Here is an 11611-nt window from a genome sequence, read left to right on the forward strand (position 1 = left end):
CGAACTACCTAAATGCATCTGTGTTTGCGCAAATCATTTGTGATCCAGCCTCACATACAGAAGAAGTGAGTATAAGTTTTTTTTAAGAATCTTTGCAGATTGCCTTTCCTAATAATGTTCTAGTTAGCAAGTTCTGTGGCTAAAGTTTACAGTCTCATGAGAACAGCTCGTCACCCCATGGAAGAGAGGGGCAGGGTGGGCAGAGCTCATTTGCATTTAAAGGAACATGCACTGAAACGGATTGCTGTGAACAGAGCTGTTTTTGACAAGGTAAAAAGGGTGTTGTGTTACACTACCATTGAGAAATTTTAAATTGAAAGTTAAAGTGAAGTGAAGTGTGGCCAAGTGTAGTGACCCATGCTTGGAATTTTTGCTCTGTATTTAACCCATCCAAGTGGACACACACAGTAGTGAACACGCGCACACACCATGAACACACACCCGGAGCATTGGGCAGCCATATTGCTGTGGCACCCGGGGAGCAGCAATGCCTCCTTAGTCGTGGTATTGAGGGTTGAAGAGAGTGCTGGTTATTCACTACCCCCACCTACAATCCCTGCCGGACCTGGGACTCAACCCTGTAACCTTCGGGGTTACAAGTCAGACTCTCTAACCATTAGGCCACGACTGCCCCCCCTCCAGTCGTAACATGACACGTAACATACACCTTTAAGACCTTCATTCATCTTCGGAACACAAATTAAGATATTTTTGATGAAATCCAACAGCTTTTTGACCCTCCATAGACAGCAACGCCACTGACATGTTCAAGGCCCAGAAACATAGTAAGGACATCAATAAAATAGTCCATGTGACATCAGTCATGAGACCTACATTATAGAAGATCCTTCAAGCTGTGGCTCGAACAGCTATTTTGTTCTGTACTCTGCCAGGCAGGTCATATGCAATTTGGATTACTCATGTATTTATGAAATAGCAAGTCCTCTGAACTGTCTTAAATCCATCTGGATTCACGTAAAATATTTTATATGATTGTGGATTTACAAGAAAAGAGAAAACTCACGTTGATGGAATACATCCACATCACTCCGCAGAGTTTGTTAATGTCATTTCGACAGAAGCACACCAGAGCAGTCCAGCGCCTGAGGCTGCTCATATCCCTGAGTTTCCTTTACTGAGTAATATCATTGAGGCTGCTCTACTCTGTGAGATTCCTGCATTGGCCATGTACCTGAGGACCTTGTTCAAGTTTCCTGTTTGAAAAATTTTTCCCGATTCTCCTGTTACTGAGACCATTACTGAGTTTCATATTTTTTCAGGCATCTTAAGTTAAGTTCCTTATGTTTCCTCACTTCAACACCCTACTGAGTCTCCAGCCTTCAAAGTCGTCAAGACTTGGGTCTCCAGCCTGTGACACACAATTTCAAGCTCCACAGTCACGACCTAAATCAACAATGTTTGGCTTTAATCCCATTACACTATTTTGGGATTGAAGGTTACAGAGTTGAAGGGCAGTGCAAAATGACCTTAAAAGGATAGTTCATTCCACATTTTTGTCATTGTTTACCCACTTTCATGTTGTTCCAGATGTGTACACTCGTATTTTAACTGTGTAACATGAAAGTAGAAATTAGAACCAAGTGCTCTACAAAAAATGCTGGGTTAAAAACAATTTTGGCAACCCAACGATGAGTCAAAAAGGGATGAACTCAGCACTGGGTTGTACTGACCCAGCTGCATTGGGTTAAATATTTGACCCTGCACACTAGCTCTTTTTTTTTAAATCAATTTTTGTTTAAAATATATTACACTTCTGGGTTCATATAAAAAAAAGTTGGAAATTAAAGTCACTTTAACACACTCTACAGTAACAGCAAAGGAATTAAAATGTATTGATAAGCAAGAGCACCCAGAAATTAGCAGAAATATAGACATACTGTAAGTAAAAACAATGTGCACAAAAGTGCAGAGATGAATGGCAAATCAACAGTTATACAGCTCATACAGTTAAATGAAATTGCCTTTTAAACATTACATTGAACACTGTTGAAGAAAAATTGTACTTATGTTTAAGACCAAATTTGACCAGTTATTTCATTTATTTATTTTTTCTTACGTCAATGGAAAAACTATAAAAAGCCTTTTTTACCTTTTCCTTTTAAATAATGTTTTGTCACTTTTCTCAAGTGCCATTACGGCTCACCGCTCAAGTGATTGGACTGGTTTGAGAGAAAACACTCCCATTTAAAAAGAACACGCTTCTCGCTGCAGGCATTTTAAAAGTTCTCTCTCCTCTCAGCTTTGATTTCTTTTCTTATTTTCCACACATATTCCTGTCGTGAGCACCACGAACATGAATAGGCAAAGCAGTATCGGCATACTCGCAACCCACCACTATTGGGTTGGTGATTATAAATGATAATCAACCCAAATTGGGTCAAGTCAACAGCTTCTTTACCCAAAAATCTCAACTATTCCTTGGTTTGTTTTTTAGAGTGTAGTCAATTTCTTTGTTTGACAGCTGGTCCTATTGCACTACTCTGAGGAATTCAAACCAGCATGGGAGCCCTTTTGTGGACAGAGCTGGTTTACCTGTGCAACTCTTAGCAGCTGGTCACAGTCACACTCACTCCCATCCAGGACATGGCACCAATGCGGGTCACTGCACCAATGTAACTGGTCCTACTCACACTACTCCGAGCAGGATCAAAACCAATGTCAACCAGCATTGGAGGCAGGTTTACTAACAAGTACTTTAAAGACCACATCGTCTAGTGTCAGTTCCTAGTGTGCCTCTTGAGGACAGGGGAGTGAGGTTTACTTGTGCAGCTCTTACTAACTGGCCTCGGTAACACTCACTCCCACCCGGGTCATGGCACCAATACAGGTCACGGCACCAGTCCAGGTCACAGCACCAATGTCTAACAAATTACTAATTATAGGATACTCCATAAATTCAATATATGGCTCCAGAGAATGACCAATATATGACAAAATATGTTCTTTCTTGTGAATCATTTTCGTAAGAATAACAGTAATGTGTAATTGTATTGCATTCACAACAGTTGTTCAGCACATTAAGAGGCACAACATTGTACTGAAGAGGGAACTTGGAGAAGGAGCGTTTGGGAAAGTGTTTCTGGCCGAATGCTACAACCTGTCCACAGACCAGGAGAAGATCTTAGTGGCTGTCAAGGTTGGCTGTTGAATTTAGTGTTGATGTTGGCATACTAAACTTTAGGTTGTCAGTATACTCAGTGTATTTGTACACATTTTGTGTTTTTAGACTTTGAAAGAGGCCAGTGAGAATGCCAGGAAGGACTTCCATCGTGAGGCCGAGTTGTTGACCAATCTGCAGCATGAACACATCGTCACATTCTACGGCATGTGTGTGGAGAGCGATCCCCTTATCATGGTGTTTGAGTACATGAAACACGGCGACCTCAACAAGTTCCTTAGGTACAGTTGCCTGAACTTGTCTGTGTGTATGTTTGTATTGGAATCCAATAGTGCTTAGTCACATCTTTTCTATAATTGCTTTGTCCTTGTAAGTCAATAATTACACATAATTTTTCATATATAAAAATCTAATACAAAGGAAATCAGCCAGTCAAAGCATAGGAATTTCATTCCTGCTAGTTCAGCAAGTTTGAACTTGTAATTGGTAAACACATTCTCTCTGAAACTGATCTACCAGGGTGCTTATGGCCAGTCTCTTACTCGAAGATGAATGTTCGTGAATTGTGGTCTGGTTGAGGTCATTACTTTTTGTCTGTCCACCCGCAGGGCTCATGGTCCTGATGCAGTCCTGATGGCTGATGGACAGGTGCTGCAGCAGGCAGAGCTCACTCAGTCTCAGATGCTGCATATTGCACAGCAGATCGCCGCAGGCATGGTGTATCTGGCTTCCCAGCACTTTGTTCACAGAGACCTGGCCACACGAAACTGCCTAGTCGGGGAGAATCTCCTGGTGAAGATCGGAGACTTTGGGATGTCCCGAGACGTCTACAGTACAGATTACTATCGGGTAAGATTTGCTTTCTAGTTTGACTGTGTTTTTGACCCCAAAATGTTTTTGGATTCTTAAAATTACACTTGATAAATATAAATTCAAATTCCATTTATTTTTACATTATTATGTTATTGTTTAACTATTTTTTAGCAGCCATTACTCATATCACTCCAGTCATTCTTCAGAAATGAATGTAAAATGTGGGTATACTGTATATATATATATATCAGTATTAGGAAGCCTTTCGCTGCCCACAGATTCAGATTTATTAATCCATTCTGTTACAGTTTCATTAGTCGGAAATTAATGCTGACTTCACAAGGACACTTAAAGGCGGTATTCAAGTCCTTTTCCCAGTATATGTATAAATCAATATGCTTCTCATGTTCTTTGCTAGACAATGTCTACTGATAACTAAATACCAGCTATTCAAACACCTTCACCCTACCGGTTTTGTTCCTGTATGATGTCAGCAGAATCTCTCTCTCTCTCTCTCTCTCTCTCTCTCTCTCTCTCTGTGTGTGTGTGTCCTGATTCCCTACCGTCAGTAAGTCTCTCCCAGATTAGGAGTCAGGGAGGAAAGTGGTGTGGGAACAGGAAAGAGGGGTTACTATGGCAACAGCAAAGAAAAAGAATAGAGCGCTTGCGCTGTCAGACAGAAACTGAAAAAGTCATTAAAGATCTCTCATTAGTATTCACCCCCATATTCAGCATGAAGGCCTACCGAGAAGGAGAGGGGCCTAAGTTAGGGATAAAAAGTAAAAAAAACAAAAACGAAAGATACAGAAATATAATGTCTAAAGAGAATAAAATCAAGAAACCAAACCATGCACTTTGGAATATAAAGCATTTGAAGAGAGACTGAAAACTTAATTTATTCTTTGATAGCATGATGTTCTTTTATTGTGTTTCATTCATGCATTCAGCATGAATCATCTATCCAGTGACTGAATATGGGTTGAATGATGTTTATAAATGCAGAGATGTGCGATTAGATAACTCGCTTCAGCAAAGTTCATTTGAGTTCATTTATCTCTGAATACTGATGAATATCATGACACATCTCCATTATATGAGCCTCCATTGAGATTCAAATGCAGGTCAGTGCATTTGTGTTTGTGTGTGCTTGCGCATATGTGTGTGTGCGTGTGTGCACACTATGTGTACGCCATTGACTAGGCCTATAGAACATCAGTTTCCATAGAAACAGCTGGTCAGGCAGAGGCTGATGGGTGGAATTCTGTTGTGAAAGCATGTTGTATAACCACAGAACTTCTTATGAAGCCACATTAGTGCATTATAACCCATATTCAGAACTTCGTAAAACATAGTTGATGATCCTCATAAAGTCTTTTCCACCTATGTCGTCCTTCTTTGGTTGCATATACTGTAATATGGTCACACTTTAGTTTGGGGACCAGTTCTCACTATTAACTCTATTAACTACGACTTTTACTTTAATAAAGTCCAAATCTGCTGCTTATTATAATAGTTAGTAAGGTAGTCGTTAAGTTTAAAATTGGGGTAGGATTCAGGGATCTAAAATATGGTAATGCAGAATAAGACATTATTATGCAGAGCTGGGTAGATTACTTACAAATACTGATTCCAAATTACATGACAAAAATTGTAGTTAATAACGTAATCCATTACATTACACATTTCAGGTAATATAATCAGACTGCTTTTTGATTAGTTTTAGATTACTTTTAAAAGATGGAAAAAGAAGAATTAGGGAGAATTTAAAGACAAATTATAAATATTGTGTTGATAATATGTAATCGTGAAATCAATAAAAGAGTAACTGTAGTCTGAATACGAGTATTTTAAAATGTAATTTTATCTAATCTCAAATACTTCATTTTTGGAATCTCATTATGTAATCCAGATTACATATAATCAGTTACTACCCAGCTCTGTTAATATGTGCTTTATAAGTACTAATAAACATCCAGTATGCTAGTAATATGTATGCGAATAAGCAACTAGTTAATAGTGAGAATTGGTCCTAAAGTGTTACCAATTCTTTGAGACTCGATATGTTGATCTTTTAATTTTAGCATGAAATCAGAATTAACCCGGTTTGCTTTCTTAATACGCATTCTTGGTCATATTGTGCCACATTTATCACTACACATTATTCCATTATTTAAGGAAAAACATGTATTTCTAATCTTTCATCCAAATGTTAATTTACTCCAATCTTCTTATGAACCAATCAGTTCAGCTTTTCATGTTGACTTTAGTAACGTGTTATATGATGATAATCATTCAGCTCTATTCTCCTGTACTTAATAATGTACATACATACATACTCTTTAAAAGGCTGTTAAAACCAAACCTACAGCCTTGAACTGGCCTGCAACAATATCCGGCTTTGCCAGTAATTGTCCACCTAAAACCAGTTAAGAGAAATTTAAACTGGTGCAAACTGGTCTGAGCTTTTTAGCAGGATGTTGTTGTGTGGATGAGCGTGTGTGTGTGTTCGATTGCAGGGGAAAAAGGTTTCTAATAGCACTTGTGCGATAGACCATTTTTTTAAGTGACCCTTCCAGTCTGTAGCTCCACTATGGGACCAGTGAAAAGCCTAAAAGCTTTTGACCTTAATATTTGATGAGTCCAGTATGTTAAACCTATTAATCTGAGACTAATCCACATGCTGGACCACAATCTCATAATTAATATTTCAGAGGCAGCGCATTATGGAGAAAGCTAATAAATGAAATGATTGGTTTTGGGGTTGAGCTCTAGGCCAGACCAACTCCCCAAGCTTACAGCATCAAAATCCTGAGAGGCGCAACTTACGGCACCATCTGAGGTCCTGAACTGGAAATACTGTCAGCATTTGTCTGAGAGCTTTTTGGACTGAACAATGCTCCAATTGCAACAAACTGTTGACTGTCTACTCTTGCTCTAAAAGTCTGTATGGATCTTATCCCTTAGCACCTGTCAGATGCAGGGAGTTTTGTTAGAGTAGCTTGGTTTTATGTGTCTTCTGTTTTGTCGATTTGAGCACACCTGGACATTTTAATGTCAAACTGCAGTTTAACATATACAGTATTCAGTGTCGTTTGTTTTTATAATTAATTACATTGTTTGGCCATTTATTGATTAGACAGATTCAAACTCACGTCACCTTCATCAGCATCATAACTTAATATGTTGGATGACTCAATGTGCACTTACTGTTTTACATGTATAGGTTGGAGGGCATACCATGCTGCCAATCCGCTGGATGCCACCAGAAAGTATCATGTACAGGAAGTTCACAACGGAGAGTGATGTCTGGAGTTTAGGAGTGGTGCTGTGGGAGATCTTTACCTACGGGAAACAGCCCTGGTATCAGCTGTCAAATAATGAGGTACTGACACATAATAACATCTTCACACCAACGCCTTTTTTGGGAGGAAGCCACCTCTGCATCACATTTATTATTTTTTAAATTCATGAGCCAATAAGTTTGATCTGACTACTAAATTTGATTCACTCTGCAGAGTTCAGCTCCAACACTAATCAAACTGGGGCCAGTTGCATAAACACAGCCACTATGGAAAGACTCTGTCTTAAGAAGTCATTCGACCAGCTAGCAGTTAGCCAAGGGGTAATCAGTCTTACTTTTCAGATTCAGATTAGACCAATATACATTTCTGTAACTGAAATTAAAGTTATGACCAGTCTTTAAGAAAGCAAAAAGACTAACTTTTTAAGACTAGTCTAAGCAGTTTATGCAACTGGCCCCTGAACCAGCTAATCAATGTCTCCAGGATCACTTGAAAATCGCAGGCAGGTCTGTTGGAGCAGGTTGGAACTGAAGTCTGCAGAAAGGTAGACTTCCAGGAAAAAGGTTGTCTACCCCTGCCCTAGGGACCAAACACAACACCCAAACAAACAACTTGAACACATTAGCAACCATACAGGACACCAGAGCAACCACACAGAATACATTAACAACTAACTAGGAGACCCTTGAGCAAGGTTTTCCAACCCTGTTCCTAAAGTACAACAGTACACGATTTTGAACTCTTCCTAAAGGCTGGTGTCCACAGAATAGCATAAGATTCATAGATAATTGGCCAATTTCTTGGGATAGACCTAACCCGCTAAAGAGAGACCATCCCTCCAGGAAGGGTGCTACTTGTCTTTCTAGAAAACTGGCGTATTGTCTTTGAAGAGTTTGTGTTTGACTAACTGGGGCCCACATCAGGAAGCAGACAGACTGCCTTGAGTTGCCACATTGCTCATATAAATGACAATATTATCCTATAAATGTGCCCCTAGGAACAGGTTTAGGAAGCCATGCCCTCTAGACCATCCTGAACACCCTACACTCTCAAAAATATAGGTACAAAAACTGTCACTGTGTGGTATCTTTTCAAACGGTACATATTTTTGTACCTAAAGGGTTGGTACTTTAAATGCACATATTGCACACCTAAAGTGTACATATTAGTAGTACCTAAAGGGTACAAAACTGTACCTTTTGAAAAGGTACTACCCCAGTGATAGCTTTTTTTCTGAGAATGTAGCAACCACATAGAACACATTAGCAACCAACAAGAAGATGCCAGAAACCACCCAGAACGCCCTATGACAGGGGTGACCAGACATACTTCTGGAGGACCACTATCCTGGAGTTTAGCTCCAACTCCAGTTAAACACATCTGAACCAGCTATTGGAGGTCCACGGAATTACTAGACACTTCCGGGCAGATGTATTGGGGCAAGTTGGAGCTAAACTCTATAGGACTCTACACCTCTGCTCTGGGACCACAACACCATAACAACCAGAAGAACCTTAGAAGCCACTTAGAACACCTAAGCAGCCACTTAACAAGTCCTACATCCATTCAAATCTCAGATTTCTCATCAAATACTGATGAGAAGTACAAATACAAATCCTGATCCTGGATTTCAGTTCCATCCAGCTCCAACTCCTTGTCTGGAAGTTGCTAGTAAATCTGATGACCTTGATTAGCTGGTTCAGGTGTTTTTGATTAGGTATGAAGCTAAACTCTGCAAGACAGTGGTACTGCAGGAACTATATACACTATAAAACTTCAAACTGATTGAACTTTGTCACACTTTGCCTCTTGGTTTGTCTTTATAAACAATCCTTTTCTACTTTTATAGCAGTTTGCCTCACACATTTCTGGACATTTATTTTGTTTGACCTTTCACTTCTTACTCTTTTGTAGGTGATTGAGTGTATCACCCAAGGTCGTGTCCTGCAGCGACCCCGGACCTGTCTAAAGGAGGTGTATGACTTGATGCTGGGATGCTGGCTGAGAGAACCACACACCCGACTCAACATTAAAGAGATCCATAACCTGCTCCTCAACCTGGCCAAGGCATCACCGGTGTATCTGGACATCCTGGGTTAAGAGAGCTCGTACCACGTGTGGGACTGCGAGTGGATTCCTGAAACTGCCCCCTCCTCTATCCCACCCAAAATCTCTTTCTTCTACAGCTTTAACATCTACTTCCTTGTCCACCTCCTCGTCAACTGCACCTCTTCCAAATATTAAATGTAAATGGGATCTTGTCCATGTACAATAACTACGAATGATATATTTCTAAACAAAAATGGATTGAATGGAAAGAGCCACATTGAAGTGACTATAGCTTAAGTTACCAAGAACCAAATTTTCAACCATCTTCAACATCTGGAGCAAGTTCACACCTATAAATTCCAGTTTGGGAAAAAGGCATTCTGGACTTGAGGAATAACAACAAAGGAATAATCCTTGAGGAATAATCCTCTTAACAACAAAGAGGAAACAGCAGCTCCATAAGCAATGACCATTTACAAATAAACAACTTTTCTGCCCATCAGATGGATTTGGTCTTGTTGGCTCCCACCTGTTTCATTCTAAATCCGATACAAAGCACAGAACCTGAAATTAGCATGGTGATCAACAGTGAGAAACTGCGACTATATCTATACGTATTCATGCGTGTTTATAGAACTGGACGTTACTAATGTAGTTTCACGGTTGAGCGACTCTAATTATAAGCTTCTGGATGCTGACAGGATGTTGTTGCTGCCGAACTCATCTGAAATGGAGAAGTAACTCACTAAAATGTGTCTGGATCATAGGCGTTATTTATAGTGGGACACGTCCCCACCACTTTTGCCATGGCCAATTTTGTCCCTCCATTTCCACCAATTTTGTCCCACCACTTTATGAAATGGCTTGCAGCAGCGTCATGACAAGTGCAGTGGACTCCAATTGTCAAGCAAGGGTTTGCGATCTGGTGATTTAATTAGTCATGATGTATGATTTTTGGACATTTCTACACATAATGTCACATTTGACTTTTGACTTGAGCAGATACTCTACTACTGACCTGATTTCCATATCAATGCTTAATTTTTATAAGATCATATTCAATTATTTGTGCATAACCTTATTAATATTCATAAGCTAAGCCTTCACCATTTTGTGACGTCACAACCAGCATGTCTGTTTTCTGCACCTGTGTCCACCACAGAATCGACACCTATAGCCTCCAGGTTGTTGACGCCGTTCACTATTGAGGGCTAGATGGAATAATTTGAGACGATGCTGTGCCTCAGTACCATCAGCTTGCATTTCTTACAGGAGCTTAATTACGCAGAGTGGCCGATTATGATGGTGCGGGCTAAATTACGACCTTTCTTTCTCTCTTTCTCGTTCGCCATGTTTTACTACTGAGTGGACGCACTAATGCAGTACTCAAGCTTCGGGTTGTACAACTGCTATAGTGTAATATATATTTCATTACAGGACAAATGTCTCCTATTAGCAGCAACTCCCTCTAGACTCATATGCACTATCAGTGGGGAAAAGAGGAGAGACAGGAGGGGACAGGATGGAGAGAATGAGACGAGGGGAGGAAAATAATGTTAAACAGAGATAAACATGAGTCACCTCACTTAAAACCCACATTTCTCCTTCCTTTTATTGTACATAAATGATTATATGTATTTATCACTATAGAGATCCTATCCCAGCATCCTTTTTGTTTGCGTTCATTATTGCACCGTCAGTCCCTTCTCCCATGGGAGACTTTGCACACTAGACTCAATGCCGTGAATTTGACAACAAACACCTTCCAATCAATTCAGAGTTTTAAGCGTAAAGTCCCAAAAAGAATTTAAGTTTGGAGTTAATTCATTAATTAATTTATTTATTTTTCGGAATAAGAATTGTAATCTTTAAGATTTGTAACTTATAGTTTAATATTTTATTTATTTTGTACTTAATGTGAAGCATTTTTGTTTTGACTTTTGCCTGTAAAGGATTTTATTTAAAAATTATTATTCTTAATATTATATTTTTTCATACTTGGTTGGGAGGGAATATAGAGGTGGTTTCTGGGTTTATGGAATGGGGAAAATAAAAAGACAGAAAGATTGCATACTTTGGATGAACAATGAGAAAACTCCAGGTTAGATGTTCAGGTTACATTCACAAAAAAGAAGTGAAAATTCTGAATTGTGGCCATTTTTCATGATCATTAAGAACATTTTCTCCACAAATTCTCTTTGACAATGTATTTTCCTTTTTTTGTGCAATTTCCATTATTCTCAATGGTAATTCTCATTACTGTAATACAGTCATTTTTACTGTAGAACAACGTTTTTATTTAAATTTG

General features: G+C 39.3%; 1 protein-coding gene across 2 annotated transcripts in view; it reads left to right on the top strand.

Annotated features, from left to right (window-relative positions):
* The window catches only part of ntrk2a (neurotrophic tyrosine kinase, receptor, type 2a), a 55964-nt gene extending 44837 nt beyond the window's left edge, over window positions 1–11127 (top strand). For both annotated transcript variants that reach the window (XM_016235275.1, XM_016235276.1), the window contains 5 exons: window positions 3027–3157; window positions 3248–3420; window positions 3748–3988; window positions 7176–7334; window positions 9169–11127. In XM_016235275.1, coding sequence (XP_016090761.1) covers window positions 3027–3157; window positions 3248–3420; window positions 3748–3988; window positions 7176–7334; window positions 9169–9354 — 890 coding nt within the window. In that variant the 3' untranslated portion in view covers window positions 9355–11127. The remainder of the gene's footprint in view (window positions 1–3026; window positions 3158–3247; window positions 3421–3747; window positions 3989–7175; window positions 7335–9168) is intronic.
* Window positions 11128–11611: the final 484 nt, after the last annotated feature.

This window comes from Sinocyclocheilus grahami, unplaced genomic scaffold (assembly GCF_001515645.1).
Source record: "Sinocyclocheilus grahami isolate Dianchi unplaced genomic scaffold, SAMN03320097.WGS_v1.1 scaffold465.1, whole genome shotgun sequence".
Taxonomy (NCBI): domain Eukaryota; kingdom Metazoa; phylum Chordata; class Actinopteri; order Cypriniformes; family Cyprinidae; genus Sinocyclocheilus; species Sinocyclocheilus grahami.